The 19964-nt window shown below is 36.4% G+C and overlaps 2 protein-coding genes across 2 annotated transcripts in view; both read right to left on the bottom strand.

Moving 5' to 3' along the window:
* Nucleotides 1-16243, bottom strand: part of LOC109439478 (disintegrin and metalloproteinase domain-containing protein 32-like) — a 121038-nt gene extending 104795 nt beyond the window's left edge. Inside the window, exons 1-2 of the mRNA XM_074331501.2 lie at nucleotides 16099-16243; nucleotides 3623-3702 (exon numbers count right to left, since the gene is read on the bottom strand). Of these exons, the coding sequence (XP_074187602.2) occupies nucleotides 3623-3702; nucleotides 16099-16243 (225 nt within the window). The remainder of the gene's footprint in view (nucleotides 1-3622; nucleotides 3703-16098) is intronic.
* A 2099-nt stretch (nucleotides 16244-18342) lies between these two features.
* Nucleotides 18343-19964, bottom strand: part of ADAM9 (ADAM metallopeptidase domain 9) — a 98169-nt gene continuing 96547 nt past the window's right edge. The window contains exon 22 of the mRNA XM_019748146.3: nucleotides 18343-19800. Within this exon, the coding sequence (XP_019603705.3) occupies nucleotides 19707-19800 (94 nt within the window). The 3' untranslated portion in view covers nucleotides 18343-19706. The remainder of the gene's footprint in view (nucleotides 19801-19964) is intronic.

Below are 19964 nucleotides of genomic sequence, written 5' to 3'. Positions count from 1 at the left end.
TACGGGCACAGAAGGAAGAGAGAATGAAGTTGAAAATCTATCTGAAGAAATAATAACTTCTCTAACCTGGCAAAGAAAATATACATAAAAACCTAGGAAGCCCAGAAAGTCCAAAACAAGATGAACTCAAAGAGGCTCACACCAAGACACATCATAATTAAAATGCCAAAGTTTAAAGACAAAGAGAGAATCTTAAAAGCAGCAGGAGAAAAGCAGTTAGTTACCTATAAAGGAGCTGCCCTAAGACTATCAGCTAATTTCTCAACAGAAATTTTGCGGGCCAGAAGGAATTGGCACAAAATATTAAAAGCAATAAAAAGCAAGGGTCTACAACCAAGATTACTCTACCCAGCATATCTTATCATTTAGAATCAAAGGACAGATAAAGAGCTTTCCAGATAAAAAAAAGCTAAAGGAGTTCATCACCACCAAATCAGTATTACAAAAAAATGTTAAAGGGACTTTTTTATAAAGAAGAAAAACATCAAAAATATGAATAGTAAAGTAATAATAACTACTACATTTTGATCAACAATTACTTTAAATGTAAATGAATTAGATGCGCCAATCAAAAGAGATAGGGTGGCTGAATGGATAAGAAAACAAGATCCTTACATATGCTGCCTACAAAAGACTCACTTCAGATTGAAAGGCACACACAGACAGAAAGCATGAAGAAAGATATTTCCTGAAAATAGATATTTAAAAAAATAGCTGGGTAGCAATACTTATACCAGACAAAATAGACTTTAAAACAAAGGCCATAACAAGAGACTGAAAAGGACCCAGTAATTCTACTTCTGGGTTTATCCAAAGAGACCCAAAACATTAATTCAAAAAGACATATGCATCTCTATTTTCACGGCAGCATTATTTACAATAGCCAAGATATGGAATCAACCTAAGTGTCCATCAATAGATGAATGAATAAAGAAGAAATGGTACATATATACAATAGAACATTACTCAGCCATAAAAATAAAAAAATAAAGAATGAAATCTTGCCATCTGCGACAACATGGGTGGACCTCGAGGGTATTATGCTGAGTGTAGTAAGTCAGACAGAGAAAGACAAATACCATATGATCTCACTTATATGTGGATTCAAAAAAAAATAAAAATAAAAACAAACAAATGAACAAACAAAACAGAAATAACCTTATACAGAAAGCATTTTGATGATTGCCAGATGAAAGGGAATTGCAGGGATGTATAAAGGGACGAAGGATTAAGACGTACAAAATGATAGTTGCAAAATAGTCATGGAGATGTAAAATATAGCATACAGAACACAGTCAATAAAACTGTAATAACTATGTATGGTGTCAGATCGATACTAGATTTATCAGTATGATCACTTCATAAGTTATATAAATGTCTAATCACTATGTTGTATACCTGAAAGTAATATAATATTGTACGTCAACTTTAACTGGAAAATTTTAAATCATTAAAAAAAAAAAAAAAAAATCCCTCTTCCAGCCTCTATCACCCAATTTCAAAGCCACTTGCACATTTTTAGGCATTTGTTACAGCAGCACTCCACTTCAGAGAACCAAAATCTGTATTAGTTGGCCTAGGCTGCCTGAACAAAATACCATAGATTGAGTGACTTAAACAACAGAAATTTGTTTTCTCATAGTTCTGGAGGCTAGAAGCCCAAGATTAAGGTGCCAGCAGGATTACTTTCTGGTAAGATCTCTCTTCGTGGCTTTCAGATGGCCACCTACTTGCTGTGCCCTCGCATTGCTGTTTTTTGTGTACAGGCGGAGAGAAAGAGAGAGCTCTGGTGTCTCTTCTCCTTATAAGGCACAGATCCTACCAGATTATGGCCTTACTCTTTTGAACTCATTTAACCTTAATTACCTTCTTATAGGTCTTATCTCCAAATACTGTCACATCAGGGATTAGGGCTTCCACAAATAAATTCAGGGTTGGGAGGTACATACAATTCAGACCATAACACAGCTCTTAAGCACAATGATCAAAAAACAAGATTGATAGAAAGAAAATATGATAAACTGGACATCATTAAAATTGAAAATGCCTGTGTTTCAAAAATACCAACGAGAAAATAAGACAGGACACATTGGAAGAAAGTAACTGCAAATCATGTATCAGATAAAGAATTTGTATCTAGAATATATAACAAATTCTCTGAATTCAAAAATAAAGAGAAAAAAATTCAGTAAAAATGGTCAAATGATATGAATAAATTTTCATCAAAGAAGATATACAAATGGCTAATAGGCTCATGACAGATGCTCAACATCATCTTTCATTAGGTTAATTCAAATGAAAGCCACAATGAAAAACACTATATTACCCATTAGAATAACTCTCGCCAAAAAGGTTAGACAACATCAAGTGTTGACAAGTAAAAAAAAACTGGAACCCTCATATATTGCTGATGGAAAATATAAGATGGTACGTCACTATGGAAAAAAGTTTGGCAGTTTCTTAAAATATTAAGCATAAACTTACCATGTGACACAGGAATTTCACAAAGAATCTACCCAAGAGAGGGAAAAATCTATGTCCACACATAAATGTTTATAACAGAATTATTCATAATATCAACTGATGAATGGGTAAACAAAATGTGTTATCTACATCTATTAAGAAATGAACATTAATGAGCTATTGATAAGTGCTAAAAAAAATGGATAAATCTAAATGAAAGAAGCCCAATATACCATATGTTTCTATTTATATGAAATATCTAGAAAAGGCAAGATTATAGACACAAAAACCAGATCAGCAGTTGCCAAGGGCTGACAATGGAAGAACAGAATTGAAAATAGGCATGAGGGAACTTCTTAATAGAAATGTTTTAAAATTGGACTGTGGTAATGTTTGTGTAATTCCATTGATGTATTAATAATCACTGAGTTGTACATACTAACAATGGGTGAAGTCTGTGGTGGGCAAATTATACCTCAACAAAAGTGTTTAAAAATAAAATGATATCAAAATATTGACCAGTTATAAGCAAGGCTTGATTCATTGTGTTTTTCTTTAATCTCCTAAGATCCTTAGCATATAGCAATGCACACAATCCAGACATAGTTGTTAAATAAATTGATGAATAAGATAAAGTATCACCTTTTCTAACAAAAATAATAGACTAAAGGGTTTCTTCTCTCTGAGAACTGGTACGTGCTGGGTGGAAATTAGAAAGGAGGCTTTAATTAAAAGAGAGTCCCCTTTACCATTTTAAAGAAAATTGTTCTCTTCATATGAATCATCTAGATATCACTCAGATAAGACCGTAATTCTTTCTCCATTATTTTCTGTATTTGAACTTTTAACAGTTTTACCACGAGGAAATGACAAATGTTAGACAAAATAGAACACTCTGACTTAGATACTTGCTTTTACCATCAAAACTTTAAATTCCTTATCAGAAGGAACACTGGACACTTATAGTCCCACTATAATATAACTGATATATCTCATTGCCATATAAAAAAATAAGAAATTTCACATAATAATATCGATTGTTTTATAGATGATGTAATACAGAATTGTACACCTGAAATCTATGTAATTTTACTAACAATTGTCACCTCAATAAATTTAATATAAAAAAAATATATCGATTGTAAAAAATATCTCTCACATTTTCTACTTCTGAAATATCATTTGTATTTGCTTGGATTTTCTCTGGAAATACGATTTGTAGAAATGAATTTTGAGAACCTGAAAAAATAAAAAATAAAAACAGTTAATAACTGTGTCTTAAACCTGACTAAGTATTTGTTCAGGTTCTTTCATAAGATTCACTTAGTATACAAATATGAGTCGTTACTGTATACGCCTATAAAAATCTTGAAAACAATTTAAAAATAGACAAGATAGTTATGAGAGACCATAAAATATGCAGGGCATAGTATCTACTTACACAAAATTTGCTGTTCCTGAAGTAAACAGAACTAGACCAAAAATAATCAAACATATACTTCAAGGAAACTTTCCTGAATTAAAAAATTTGAAACAACAGACTAAAAACCACACTGCATTACAGGAAAATCCAACAATAATTAAAACAGACTATTCTACTAGTTATTGGCTGTCTCAGACAAAGAAATAATGCTATGGGTATACGAGCATATGAGAAAAAAAAAATCACAAGTGACATCAGCAGCAAGGGGTCCTCCTGGTCTCTCCTTTTGAAGTTACAACAAGTTGGACAGCTATAATTCAACAAAGGATTCCCTGTTCAACACAAAAACACAACTGAGAGATTCGCACATTGGAATATCTGAAGGTGAGTTAATCAGAGAAAACCAGGTAGGAGGGACAGAAGAAGAATAGAGATGGGTGCAACAGACACAGACCGGAGCTCACTGCCAGACTGGGGAGCAGGGAAGGAATCGGGTTACAGTGTGCACACTCTGCAGCCCTAGGAAGCAGAGGTAGAATCAACATTCCTGCCTGAGTGTTCAGTACATACTGTGGCTGAGCCCAGTGACAGGGGCAGAGACAGAGCCCAGAGGTGTGGCAGCTGTGGTCTAGCAGCCACCATTACCAGACAGAAAACAAAACCCCAGACCTGTAGCCACCTCTGCTTAGTCTTCCAGACCTTGCCTTCCCTCACTCTCCCGGAGCATGGGCTCCAGCAGAAGCTGAAGCAGTGAATGTCAGGTTTCACAGCACATTATCTGCAGCCCTTAGAACTGGACAAGCAGAAACGTTCCTTCCTGAGAGGTAAGTACAAATTGCAGCTAATGCTAGTGACAGGGGCAGAGATATAGAGGTGTGGCAGCTGAGGTCTGGCAGCCACCATTACTGGGAGCAGAAGAAAGCCACAAACGCATGAACTGGCCCCTCCCAGCTGACACCACCACCACTCATCACGGTGCAGCCAAATGGAAGCAACTGGGACATCTCAGACAGTACAGCACTGCTGCAGTATCAAGTTGCAGGAGAGAGTGCTGGGATTTCACAGGCTTGGGACCCAATTACCCACCACATTCCCCGCACAGGGATAGTGCCCTGAGACCAAGGCAACCTGGTCACAGAGGGGACGCTCACCTACCAGGGAACACGGGACATTTTCCACTACTCCACAGAGATCCACGACATCCTAGCAGTGCAAGAGAAAATAAAAACTTGCAATTCAACGCTACCTACTGGAAAACAGAATCAACCTGCTAGATACAGAAGTGCTAAACACTCTTCAAAAAACAGATTTCATTCCCAAAAATACTAGGCAGAGAAAACAAATACATTAAATATCTTGAATAAACATGGTAACAAGGCAACTTAGAAAGAAAATGAAAAAATCTCCAGAAAAATAAAAACATGGAAATTGTGAATTTAAATGACAAAGAATTCAAGATTGCAGTTCAAAAAAACTCAACGAGATACAAGAAAACTCAGATAGGTAGTTCAATGAACTCAGAAACAAAATCAATGAACAAAAAAAGAGTACTCTACCAAAGAGTTTGAAACTTAAAACAAAAAACAAATAGATATTCAGGAGATGAAGAATTCAATAAAAGAGATGAAAAATAAACTAGGGAGCTTAGGAAATATTGCTGACCGATAGGAGGAAAAAATTAGTGATATTGAAGATAAAAATCTAGAAATGATACAGATGGAAGAAGAGAGGGACTTGAGGGTGAAACAAGAAAGAAACAAATAAAGAACTTTAAAAGAACTATCTGACTCCATCACAAAGAACAATATAAGAATAATGGGTATACCAGAAAAAAAAGAGAGGGAGAAAGGTACAGAGAGCCTATTCAAGCAAACAGTTGATGAGAACTTCCCAAACTTATAAAAAGAGCTAGATCCTCGAAGCCAAAAGGCAAACAGAACACCCAATTATCTCAATCCAAAAAGGCCTTCTCCAAGGCACATTATATTAAAACTGTCAGAAATTAACAACAAAAAAAGAATTCTCAAGGCAGCCAGAGAAAGGAAGACAGTAACTTATAAAGGAAACCCAATTAGATTATTTACACTTTTTTTTTTTCAGCAGGAAACCTACAAGCTAGAAGAGAGTGGAATCTAACATTCAAACTATTGAAAGAGAGAAATTATCAGCTAAAAATACTATATCCAGCAAAGTTATCCTTTAGAGATGAAAAGTAAAGACCTTTCCAGACATAGAAAAGTTGAGGGAATCTACCACCACAAGACCTGCATTACACGAAATATTGAAGGGGTTTGTTCCACTTGACACAAAAAGACAAAACGATACAAAACTATGTTAAGATGTCTCACAGATAGAACCAGGAAACTACAACCCTTATTCAGAATAGGGTATTATATACTTAAATATTACATAAAGTTTAAAGGAGGTAAAAAACATTTTTAAAAGAGAAGAACACAACAGATACTGCAATTTTGAGATGTACTCACAGCATAAAAAGGGATAATTTGTGACAAACACATAAAAGGGAAGGGAATAAAGGTCTGAATTTGCACAGGGAAATGGAGGTAAGATTCAGAAGAAAAAGGCACTACTGTATGCATATATGAAACTTTCTTTTAAAAAGCCTAAAGACACACACAAAAATGTAAAACAGAGACATATAACATAAAAAGAGGGGAAAAATCATAGAATACCACCAAAGTAAGACAACAGTTACAAACACAAAGGAAAAGAAATAATGAAGGCACAGAGCTACCAGAATTAATTAATTAATTAATTAAATGGCTATAGGAAATTCTCATAGATCAATAATCACTCTAACTATAAATGGAATGAACTCACCAATAAAAAGGCACATAGTTCAAGACTGGATCAAAACACAAAACTCAACCATATGCTGCCTTCAGCAGACACATCTCAGCTGCAAGGACAAATATAGAGTCAAAGTATACGGGTGGAAAATGATACTCGAAGTAAATGCCATCCAGAGTAAAGCAGGTATAACCATATTTATATCCGACAAAAATAGATATCAAGATAAAAAAAAAAAAGGTAACAAAGATGGATATCTTATAATGATAAAGGGGACAATACATCAAAATAGACAATAGTTTAGTGGTTACCAGAGGGTAAGAGGGAGAGGGGTGGTAGATGAGGGTAAACGGGATCAAATATATGGTGAAGAAAGGAGAACTGACTCTGGGTGGTGAACACACAGTGCAATATATAGATGATGTATTACAGAATTGTACACTTGAAACCTATGTACCTTTACTAACCATTGTCACTCTGGTAAACTTTAATTTTAAAAAAATAATATATAATGCTTATCAATATATATGCATATGACATTCTGGGAAAGTAAAATTACAGAGACAGTAAAAAGACCAGTGGTTGCCAGGAGTTAGGGGGGAGGGAGGATTAGGAAGAGCATGGAGGTCTTTGGGGGCAGTGAAACTACTCTATACAGACGTACTAAGAGATATTACAGATTTGATTCCAGACCACAATAAAGGGAATATCACAATGAAGCAAGTCACAGGAATTTTTGTTTCCCCGTTCAAATAAAAGTTATGTTTATACTATACTGTAGTCTATTAAGTGTGTATCGTCATTATGTCTAAAAAAAGGACATACAGGGTCAATTAAGTTCGTGAACTCATCCTAGAAAGAGTGCTACATACCTCATTGCTGAATATCATTACACTATGGTCACCTTCAAAGTACTCCCCTTGGGAAGCTATGCACTGACACCAGTGCCTAGACTACCCTTCAAAGCAACTTTGGAACTCTTTCTGGAATGGCCATCAGAGCTGTCGTCGTATTACCCTTGATATTCTGAATGTCATCAAAATGTCTTCCTTTCAATATTTCTTTTATCTTCAGGTAAAGAATGAAGTCATTGGGGGCCAGATCAGGTGAGTAGGGAGAGTGTTCCAATACAGTGATTTGTTTACTGGCTAAAAACGCCCTCACAGACAGTGCCGTGGGAGCTGGTGCACTGTCGTGATGCAAGAGCCATGACTTAGCATAAAGTTCAGATCATCTAACTTTTTCACGCAGCCTTTTCAGCACTTCCAAATAGTAAACTTGGTTAACTATTTGTCCAGTTGATACAAATTCGTAATGAATAATCCCTCTGATATCAAAAAAAGTTAGCAACATTGTTGCAACAAGTTTGCGAACTTAATTGTCAGACCTGTACCTTTATTGCTACAAATTCTAACCATCATCTGAGACTTTAGTGACTCATAATCTTTTTGCTGGTGGAGGGTCTTACAGCGATGTGGATGGCTACTGAATGATCAGGGTGGTGGTTGCTGGAGACTGAGGTGACTGTGGCAATTTCTTAAAATAAGACAATGAAGTCCACTGGATCGATTGTTTCTTCCTTTCATGAACAATTTTTTTGTAGCATGCAATACTGTTTAATAGTAGCATAAAATGCTAATTAAACAGAACTTCTTTCAAAATCGGAGTCAATCCTCTCAAGCCCTGCTGATGCTTTATCAACTAAGTTTATGAAATATTTTAAAGGCTTTGTCATTTCAACAATCATCATAGCATCTTCACGTAGAGTAGGTTCCAACTCAAGAAACTACTTTTTTTGCTCATCCATAAGAAGCAACTACTTAGCCACTGAAGTCTTATCTTGAGATTGCAGCAATTCAGTCACATCTCCAGGCTCCACTTCAGGCTCCTCTAGAATGAGGCTCTAATTCTAGTTCTCTTGCTATTTCCACCGTATCTGCAGTTACTTCCTCCACTCCACTCTCCAAACCTCCACGTCATCCATGAGGTTTGGAATCAGCTTCTTTCAAACTCCTGTTACTGTTGATATTTTGACCTCTTCCCATGAATCTAGAATGGTGAATACTTTCCAAAAGGTTTTAAATGCACTTTATCCAGATCCATCAGAGGAATCACTATCTGTGGCAGCTACAGGCTTACAAAATGTGTTTCTTAAATAACAAGACTTGGAAGTCGAAATTACTTTTTGATCCATGGTCTGCAGAACAGAAGTTGTCGCAGCAGACATAAAACATTAATTTTGCTGTACCTCTCCATCAGTGCTCTTGGATGACCAGGCACATTGTCAATAATCAGTAATATTTTGAAACGTGTATTTTATTCCGAGCAGTAGGTCTCAACAGTGGGCATAAAATATTCAGTAAACCATGGTGTAAACAGATATGCTGTCATCCAGGCTTTGTTTTTCCATTTGTAGCGCACAGGCAGAGTACACTTAGCATAATTCTTAAGGGCCCTAGGATTTTCACAATGGTAAACAAGCATTAGCTTCAACTTAAAGTCAACAGCTAACAAGAGAGTCAGCCTCTCCTTTGAAGCTAGGCGCTGACTTCTCCTTTCTAGCTATCAAAATCTTAGATGGCATCTTCTTTCAATATCAGGTTGTTTCATCTATTAATACAATGAAAATCTGTTGTTTAGCGTAGCCACCTTCATTAATTACCGGAGCTAGATCTTCTGGGTAACTTGCAGCACTTGCTGCTTCACAGGGCACTTTTGTTATGGAGATGGTACCGTATTTCCCCGAAAATAAGACCTCGCAGGACCATCAGCTCTAATGGGTCTTTTGGAGCAAAAATTAATATAAGACCCGGTATATATTATATTATATTAATTATATTATATTACATTATACCTTATATTATAGTAAAATATAATATTACAGTCTTATATTATAGCTAAATAAGACCGGGTCTTATATTAGTTTTTGCTCCAAAAGACACATTAGAGCTGATGGTCCAGCTAGGTCTTATTTTCGGGGAAACACGGTATCTTTCCTTAAACCTCATGAACCAATCTCTGCTACCTTTAAACTTTTCTTCTGCAGCTTCCTCACATCTCTCAGCCTTCATAGAATTGGAGAGTTAGGGCTTGCTCTGGATTAGGCTTTCAGTTAAGGAATGTTGTGGCTGGTTTGATCTATCTAGACCATTCAAACTTTTTCATATCAACAATAGGCTGTTTTGCTTTCTTTCAGTCATGTGTTCACTAAAGTAGCACCTTTAATTTCCTCCAAGGACATCCCTTTGCATTCACAACTTGTCTGTGTGGCACAAGAGGCATAGTTTTTGGCCTATCTTGGCTTTCAACATATCCTCCTCACTAAGCTTAATCTTTCCAGCTTTTGATTTAAAGTGAGAGACGTGTGACTTTCTTTCACTTGCACACTTAGATGCCATTGTAGGGTTATTAACTGGCCAAATTTCAATACTGTTGCATCTCAGGAAATAGGGAGTCCTGAGGAGAAGGAGGAAGACAGGAATGGAGCATCCAGAACAAACTTATTAAGTTCCCATCTTATATGGACACGATTCATGATGCACAAAACAATTACAATAGTAACATTAAAGATCACTGATCACAGATCACCATAACAAATACAGTAATAATGAAAAAGTTTGAAATATTGCAGAAATTACTAAAATGTGACATAGAGACATGAAGTGAACAAATGCTTTGGAAAAGTGGCACCAATTGACTTGCTCAACACACAGTTGCCAGAAACCTTCAATTTGTAAAAAACGCAATATATCTGATGTGCAAAAAAATGAGGTACAAAAAAATGAGGTATGCCTGTATACAATAATGGTGGATACATGTCATTATACATTCTGTGAAAATCCAGAGAATGTACAGCACCAACAGTGAGCCCTAAGGTAAACTATATACTCTGGGTGATAATAATATGTCATTGTGGGATCATCAATTGTAACAAATGCACCAGTGTGATATAGGATGTCAATAATAGAGGTTGTATATATGTGAGGACAGAGGTAAGAAATCTCTGTACCTTCCTTCAGTTTTGCTGTGAACCTAAAATGCTCTAAAAAATAAAGTTTATTAATTTTTTTAAAATGGTTAAGATGGTAAATTTTATGTTATGTGTATTTTACCACAATTTAAAATAATTAAAAAAAAAATGTAATATAAGTACGAGTAAAAGATCTATTAAAGTTCAAGATAGATCAATGGATTTTAATGTAGCAGTTAAGAAAAGTCCATTGGTATGTTTTAGATTCCACACTGCAACTTTTACCATCTATCAAGTTTTAGTGTAATATTCAAAGGAGAATACTGGTAATTATCTGAAAAGGCTATTAAAATACTTCTCCCTTTACCAATTACATACACTGATTTCCTTCGTATACTTCAAATAAAACATAGCAACAGATTGAATGCAGAAGTAGCTTTGAGAATCTAGCTGTCATACATTAAGCCAGTCCAGGTGTACTATCAGCCTTTCCAAGTGAAGGCAAAAAGGTACTGACTTTCCTGATCAACAGGAATACTAAAGAAGGCACTACATAAATCTGTAACAATAAAGAAGGCACTATTTATAGGCATGGAGTCAAGGACAGTGTGTGGATTCGGCACGACAGGGTACTATGGAATGGCAGTGCCATTAATAGCTCTGAAGTCTTGAAGAAACCTCCATCCTCATCCACTTGATTTACTACAGGTACGATAAGAGTATTAAAGGACTAGTATGTGGAACAATTAGAACTTACCAATATGTGCCTCTGTTACAGGACAAATTCCAGCAAACCATACAAAATCCTAACGAACCAGTGCTAGATTATTACAATCACCTAGAAGTTGCTTTTAAGCAGTTTTTAGGCTTAGAGAAAATTGATGCTTCTACTTACTTGCTTTTTTTTCTTTTCTTTTCTTTTTTTAATTTTATTTTATTAAATTTATTGGGGTGACAATTGTTAGTAAAATTACATAGATTTCAGGTGCTTTTCAATGCCATGTTCCTTAGTGGGTTAGATGAAGAACTGAGAACCTTAGTTAAATGACATCATACGATTGGCTTACAATGGCCTCTAATAAATAAACTACTTATTAACCTTGCAAATGGCTAGAACCATCCATAAATCAGCCAAGAGCAAAGCTGCTCAAATTACGAATTTGCAACTCCAACAGCTATCTGCCTCAAATAGGAGGCCCCAAAGAAAAGAAGAAAAATTTCCTAGGCAGACTCCATCTTCACAAGGCATTTGCCATTATTTGCAAACAACCAGGTCCTTGGGAGAAAAATATTGTCCAAAATTAAAGTGAAAGCCTTATCAACAGGCAGAGGTTCCTTGTATGGTTCCATTTCATGAATTGCCTAAGAAATTAATAAAGCACCTACCACTTATTTCAAACATGCATTCAGACTAGGGATGCTCTGAGGAATATCCAGAGGTTTTATTTTTCAATCTTCCCTTTGAATTCTTTGGGCAAAGTAGAACTAACAATTAGGGAAGAAATCATTAGAGCCCTCATTGATGCCGGGGCAACTTCATCAGTTTTTAACCCCACCAGCCTCTCAATATCTTTTCCTCATAGCATAGAAAAAAATCAAAATTCTGCGGGGTTCTAATCATGTCATGGAAAGAAATATACAAGTCTCTCCCTTGGCCTTTTACCATGTTTCCCTGAAAATAAGACCGGGTCTTATATGAAGTTGTGCTCCAAAAGATGCATCAGGGCTTATGTTCAGGGGATGTAATCCTGAAAAATCATGCTAGGGCTTACTTTCCGGTTAGGTCTTATTTTCGGGGAAACACAGTAGTATAGGTCCCTTACAGGGATCACTCCAATTTCTCCTTGTGACCTCTGCCCCAGTACATTTAATCAGGCAAGATATTTTAGGCAAATTCCAGGCTAGTATCTTGTTTCTCCTAAGGGATAAATTAATCTCAAGACACTTGACTCTTCTGATAGCTCTCCCTAAACAGCAGTTGAAATTTAAAATTCCAGTTATGATGGCTATGACAGCTGACCAAACCAATAAATTGCTAGAATCCGTTCCTCCTAATTTGTGATCACAACCCTCTAATAATCTCGTATCACAAAATCTTAATTACCTCCCAAAGTTACCATTTCTAAACAGCATCACCATTAGTATAAATGATACTAAAGATTCAAAACAAATAGAGATGGGCAACATGCCACCGTAGAAGAAATGCAAAGATGGAAAGATGTTCATTGTACTTATGACGTGTGATCAAAAATACAGTGAATGTTTAAATTTTAAAAATGCATTACAGTAAAAGATACATTGCCATTAATGCCCCTCACTTCGAACACACTTATCCCATCTTCCTTGCCACTTTCTGAAGCAGTTCTGGAAGTCCTCTTTCGTGTCTTTACTTCATCCTCCATCATGACAACGCTCCATGTCACATATCACTCTGGGTACAGCAATTTCTGACAAATAAAAACATTACAGTGTGTCCTCATCCACCTTATTTACTGGATCTGGCACTGTGCGACTTCTGGCTCTTCCCCAAAATCAACATGACCATGAAAGGTAAACGTTTTGAATCGATTCAGGATATTGAGGCAGCCACAACAATGCAACTAAAGACATTAATGAAAGACTTCCAGAACTACTTCAGAAAGCAGCAAGACTGATGGGATAAGTGTGTCTGAAGTGAGAAAGAGAAGTATTTTGAAAGAGATTAATAGCAATGCGTCTTTTACTGTAGTAAATTTTTTAAACATTCACCGTATTTTATCACCTCTACAGTTCCAAAACTAAATTATGGTATGGGCCAGATGGACGTCCAGTCCTGTCAGACATCACCCAGGAAACAATATTAAAATTAATCCATAAAATAACACATTGAGGCACACATAAAATGTTGTGTTGGGGACAGAATTTTTGGAAAACTTCTCCCAGAATTGCCTCAGAGGTGTCATCTGCCCAAACTATAACAGGTAAACCTATCCACACCTCAATGGGTCATTTCCATTTACCAAAGGACCCTTTGAGGTATGACAATTTTATTCAGCTGTCCCGTTCCCAGGGTTATAAAAGTGTTTTTGGTGATGGTTTGCATGTACTCTCATTGGGTAGAAGCATTTCTCTGTCAAAAGGCTATAGCCTTTGCTGTGGCCAAATCCTGTTAGAAAAAATCATCTCCACCTGGGGAATTCTATTAAGAGTTGCACAATGACAGAGGCACCCATTTCACTGGCCAAATTCTTAACACAGTTTGTAATATTTGGCCTATTTTACAACATTTTCAATGTGCCTATCACCCTCAGTCTTCTAGACTGATTGAAAGGACAAAATGGCATTATAAAAAAAAAAAAAAAAACTTGGTAAATTTGTATAGGTCTTTAATCTTCCTTGGCCAGTTACTGCCCATTGTTTTAATGAATCTAAGATCTATACCCTTTGGTAGACATAACTATCACCATTTGAAATTGTTCCTAAGCATCTGATGGTATTGGATTGCACTTGTATGTTTATGAACCCCTCCTTGTCAAAGGAGATATGTTGTCTTAGTGTAAGGATTACCTGAGGCTTTAAGAAAAAAAGCCAACTAGTCCAGCAGTCTTTTCACAGTATACTCCCAAGAGACGGAGACCTGTTCCACCATAACTTACATCCTGGAGATTTTGTCCATTGGAAAGGACATCCATAAAGCTTCTCTACAACCCCGGTGGAAGGGACCTTAGCAGGTACTTTTAACTAATCTTTGTGCCACCAAACCTAAAGGCATTGATTCTTGGATTCATGTTTCTCATTTAAAGAAAGCTCCAACACCAGCTTGGCACTCTGTCCTCATTGGAGACCTAAAGCTCAAAATTTCCAAGGAGCAGAAGCAGACACATCCGAATAGACAGGTTTCCCAAGATTCTGGACCAGGCCAGTATAATCCCATGTTTTTCCAACCAGACAATTTATCATTCTTTTTGCAACCCTTCTCTTAAATCATTTTGTTGGAGGAACTCTTTTATCTACTTTTCTAAGTTCAATTTGTAACGTATGGTGGTAACACCTTGCAATTCAGAAAAACTTGCTATATTATATTGGTAGGTGCCTTGTAAAATCACATCTGCACATCAACTGTTTTATTTCACTTAGAACTCACATTAGCTAGTACAGTAGTCACCTTTCTTGAGTTCTTACATTGAATCTCATTAAGCTCTTGGTTTGGCCTCTTACCTCTTTTTGTAACCCTCATTGCTAAAAATTATACTTTATTATACCCTTTTGTTCCTTCCCTGCAGAAACTTCCTGAATCTGCAAGTGTCACTGACTTGTTGGATCTGTACTACAACAAACCACACACATGAGATTCCTGAATTGGGGGCCTGGCCTCTATCTCTAGAAGGATGGAAAAAGTTGACTGGTAAAAATGCAGGGTTCTCTTTTGGCCTCTTTGAAAGCACATATTGACATCCCTCTGGAAAACAAGCCCCAGATATGACTATCTTCCACTGTGACCTCCTTGCTCATAAAGGTATACCCCTTACTCAGATCTGGACATTGACTAGTAACCTTTCCTTATGTTTTGAAAACAGAAATGGTACAAGTAAAACATTGTTATCTTCTATTAGATGTCTATAACTACAATTTTATGCTTCAGATGACCATGAGTTCACTCTGTGTTGGAGTCTACATGACTACAATATAACCTCTCATAACATGTCTTCCTGGTAGGGCAATGAGATCTATAATGGAATGCAACATTGGGAAGATGTGCTTCCCCTTAATGAAACAATGTAGTGTATTGACCAAAATCCAGAGAATGGTGGAAACTAAATTCTACCTACCTTTTTACTGGAAGTTCCCCACTTCTCATGAAAATTCGACTCAAAATAATCAAACTGATTTGTTGTTTCAAACATTATTTTGTGTTGCAGGACAAATTATTACTGTATACAAGTTATGTTGGAACAAATGATATGAGAAAAGTCAGTTTTTTGGAGTTTGAGTGGAGTTCAAAAGTTTCTGGGGTGCTTTTCGAGTGTAAGAAATTTTGAGGCAGTTTGGTGAAGTGCATGACAGATCTACAAGAAAGGCCAAACCCAAATTCAAAGTAAGAGATTTGTCCTTGAGTTTATTAAAATTACATTTCCCAAAAATAAGATCCAACCGGACAATCAGCTCTAATGCGTCTTTTGGAGCAAAAATTAATGTAAGACCTGGTCTTATTTTACTATAAGACCAGTTATAATATAATGTAATATAATAAATACAACATAATACCAGGTCTTATGTTAATTTTTGCTCCAAAAGACGCATTAGAGCTGATGGTCTGGCTAGTTCTTATTTTCAGGGAAACACGGTAATCTACTCTCATGAGTTACTTCTCTATCCCAACCGAGAGCCCAAAACGGCCCAGTTTCCAGGGCAAAAGAAACCAAAAAGTAGGGGAGGACTCCGAGTTTCTTACTGAGTAGGGCCAGTTTGACGACAGCAGTTACAGGTTGAAAGAAGGAAATAACCTTCCTCCAGCCCCAGACCCGAGTAACAAGGGTCTCCACTGGCTTACCAGGTCTTGACGCTAGCAAGCCACCGAGCCCGGCAAACAGAATCATTAAGCGGAACATGGTGCGGCTTCTCGGCTCCAAGCCCCGTCCTCGGCCGGCTGTCGTTGGGCCGGCTCGAGCCAGACGCCGACCAGCACCGGCCTGGAACGCCCGGCCCCAGGGGGCAGCCTCCCCGCGCCCCCACGAGGCGGCGCTCTCGCGAGGCCGCGGGGCCTGCTCTTCTGCGTCCGGTACTAACAGCGACTAGCAGCCGGCAGTGGTGCCGCCTTAAACCCCTCCCCGCGTAGGCCGCAGCCGCTCTCCCACCCGAGGCCCGCCCCACCTTGTGGCCCTCCGCTCAGCGGACGTTACCCACCCCAGCCGCTCCTCGCGGTCGTGGTCCCTCCCAAACCTTTCCCTTCGTATTGATGGGCCTGAAAGAACACGTTCATTACGTGTCGCTTTGTATCGGACACTGCTAGGTGCTTAAAAATACGAACGTGTAATACTTTCTGAATTAAAAGCTGTACGAATGAATTAAACACTGTACGAACGCGGACACACAACACACACAAATACATACACATTTATAAAAGCTCGGTTTCTAAAATTAAAAAAAAAAACAAAAAACTAACTAGGTGTAAAAAAAAAAGATTCCAAGAAAGGAGAAAGTGAGATTTTATCTCCAACAAGAGCCTGCTATGCTTTTTTCCCCCATACCTACTGCCTAAATGCACTTTGTAACCAAACTGTGTCTACTTTTCTTCCAATCAATCTGGTTCTCCACAGGCCCTTGGCTATAATTCATGTGATGTCATTCTCTTGTTCAGTAACTTCTCAGGACAATGTATATTCATTCATTCGTGTAGTGAATGAGATGGACAAGATTCTTGCCCATAGTTACAAAATACGTATGATACAGTAGAAAATTCTAACCAAATTCGTCAACACAGTATTCAACACTTTTTTACATTGGAACCCAAGCTGCCACCTCTTTTCCCCTACCTGCAATGCTTTGGCCACCTTGACTTCTGGTCTTTCCTGAATGAACATTACCACCTTATTCCCTTAGACTGCCAACGCCTCCTCCCTCCCAGCCTCACCTCCAGTCTCCATCTATATGCACTATCTTTTAACTCTTTTCAAATCCCAAAGAATGAATCTCTCATACTAATTTACAGAAAGGCGGGCAAACTAAAAGTCTCCATGGGAACACAGAAAAGTTCATTTAGAGAATCACCACACCTAAACTGACAGTTAAGATTCAACTTTATGGATGCACAGGGTTTCAACAGGTCAATCTAAGCCAGAAAAGGAATAGCATAAGCAAAAACAAGGCAACAAAAGTATACACCTAGCTTGTATCTCAACAGGAACAGACAATATTTGACTAACAATGCTTAGACAGTTGAGTCAAAATCTGATTTCATCTTCCTTCATAGCATTAGAACAATTACACTAAATGTTTAGACTTGTCAATTAAAGTATTTTGAATGAATTTCTAGTTCTTTTATTTCTGTTATTCCCCTCTCCTAAACCTTTGCTGTCTAAATCTTTAATAGAACAGACTTTATATTATTCTTACTCTTGTATATGGCTCTCTCCATAACAGGATGGATCCAGAACATGTATCACAGTACCTAATATAGTACCTGCAAAATGGTAGTTTCCATAAATATTTATGGAATTTAATAAAATCTGATTTGTGCTTAGAAAACCTGGATTGTGCTTAACTATATGGTTAGAGACCCAGGCATTTGCTTGATAGGGAAGGAAAATGCAATACCCTGAACAAGATAAGTTTGTGAACACACAGCCAAACAGTGTCATCAAAGTTGCATATAATTTATCCTTGATTATTAAGGCATCTTCAACGGACATGAAGATCCTTGGGGATTGTTTATAATTTTAATGTATATCTGACTGTCAAAATAATGTGCCTTCTTCAGAGAACTGAAATATCTGTGAAAGTTCTGTCTTCTTCAAAACTAATCTGTTTTTCATTAATAACAAAAAGACATATACAATTTGGCAGAAGTCTAAAAAGTTAGTGAATAATATACATAAAAGTTCAACTAATATAGTTTTATCTAAAACTAGTATGATGTTTTAATTAATAAGATTATAAATAGCTGAGTACTTAGGAAGTTAATAGGCAACACAAAACAGAATTTCAAGTATTTTATTTACTGTAAATGTTATATTTGCATATATATACACACAAATCAAATTTTTTTGGAAAAACTAATGAAATTCCATTAATAAACCTATTATTAAAATTTATTATGAAAGGTTATGTAAAATTTTTAAGTGCTTAAAATTTTACCATCCATACCATTTCTTCCATAGTAAAAATTCAGTTTTTAACAAGGTTTGGATGATAACTCAGATACCACCATAACTTTTTTGCACTTATCTAAGAAAATTTTTTTTCCTTCCTTTCTCCAGCCTAATTTCTTTGAAAATATTACTGTCAACAGAGACATGATCCAGCACACCTTAGTAAATGTAAACATTCTAAATTATATTAATAGCAAGCTTTGAAGTTTCAGATTTTAGACTTAAAGTGCTCATGAAATTCTCAAGTGGTTTTGTAACAGCTCAACTGATTGAAGATATAATTGATCCTGCTTTATTACAGCCATGAATTAACAGTTTATCTGATTAGTTCTATTAAATACTTTGTACTTTAAAGTTTATACTTTATTAAAATAATGCTATTGTAAAAGGATGTCATGTTTTAACATGATTCACAATAGAATTCTATTATTAAATTAACTTTTCTAATATTCATTATCCACAGATAGATCCATAGAATCTATTGTCCATAGAGTCCATTGAATTATTTATCCATAGAATGACAATAAAAATGGAAGATAATAACTATGTGTGAATACACACATATACACTTTTAGTGTATTCTGTACTTTAAAAATAACATTATGATCTTAATTGTGGGTTTTGTGCATTCTTTTGAAGACAGAATGAACCTTTATTCATATAGTGAATGAGATAGTCAAGATTCTAGAATATGATGATTAGTCTGTGCAAGATGAAAAATATTAGATATTATTGGCAGGTAATTAGTCGGTTTTCATAGGTATTAAATTATCAGATGTTCAACCTGAAACTACATTAATAACTAAGGTCAAAATTCAGAATTACATTTAAGCACGTAATAACAAAATTTAAACCAATACAGTTAATTTAAGAATCATTACAGTAACATGTTCAAAATAACATAATCCATGTTAGGTGCATTAACTTCACAGATGACTGAATAACACTGATTCAGTGACAGAAATGGAAAAGTTATTCTAAATTCCCTGGCTTTAATGAATTTCTTATGTTTCTCAATTCCCACGACTCAATTTCTGTTTTTCTGTGTGTTTTTTCTTTTGTTTAGTTTTGCAGTATTTTATTTTCATTCATAGTTGCAGCAGGAAGAAAGGTTTTTCAAGAAAATATCAGGAGAAAAAAAAAGTTTTAGCTCAGTTCCCTGAAGATATCTGCAAAAGGAAAGGTAAAACAATCAAGTGAGGGAACTATATAAAGGAGGTGCAGGAGCAGGACGAGCAGGAATTAAGTTTCCCTGAGATGATACTTTCGGTTGTGGCGGAGGTGGCCTGTGAGAGGAAAAAAGACAATCATGTGTTTCAACTGAATGGAATAATGCTACATTCATTACAAACCCAACATAACACCATCCTGAACACTACTGACAATCCTCAGGGTACATTACATTCTGAGATTATTACTAATCTAATTACTAATCTAATAAGGAAGACTC

The sequence above is a fragment of the Rhinolophus sinicus genome, chromosome 16 (genome assembly GCF_057876585.1).
Source record: "Rhinolophus sinicus isolate RSI-liver-muscle chromosome 16, RSI-T2T, whole genome shotgun sequence".
NCBI lineage: Eukaryota > Metazoa > Chordata > Mammalia > Chiroptera > Rhinolophidae > Rhinolophus > Rhinolophus sinicus.
Note: the sequence above shows the minus strand (reverse complement) of the source record. Positions and strands in the feature narration are given on the sequence as shown.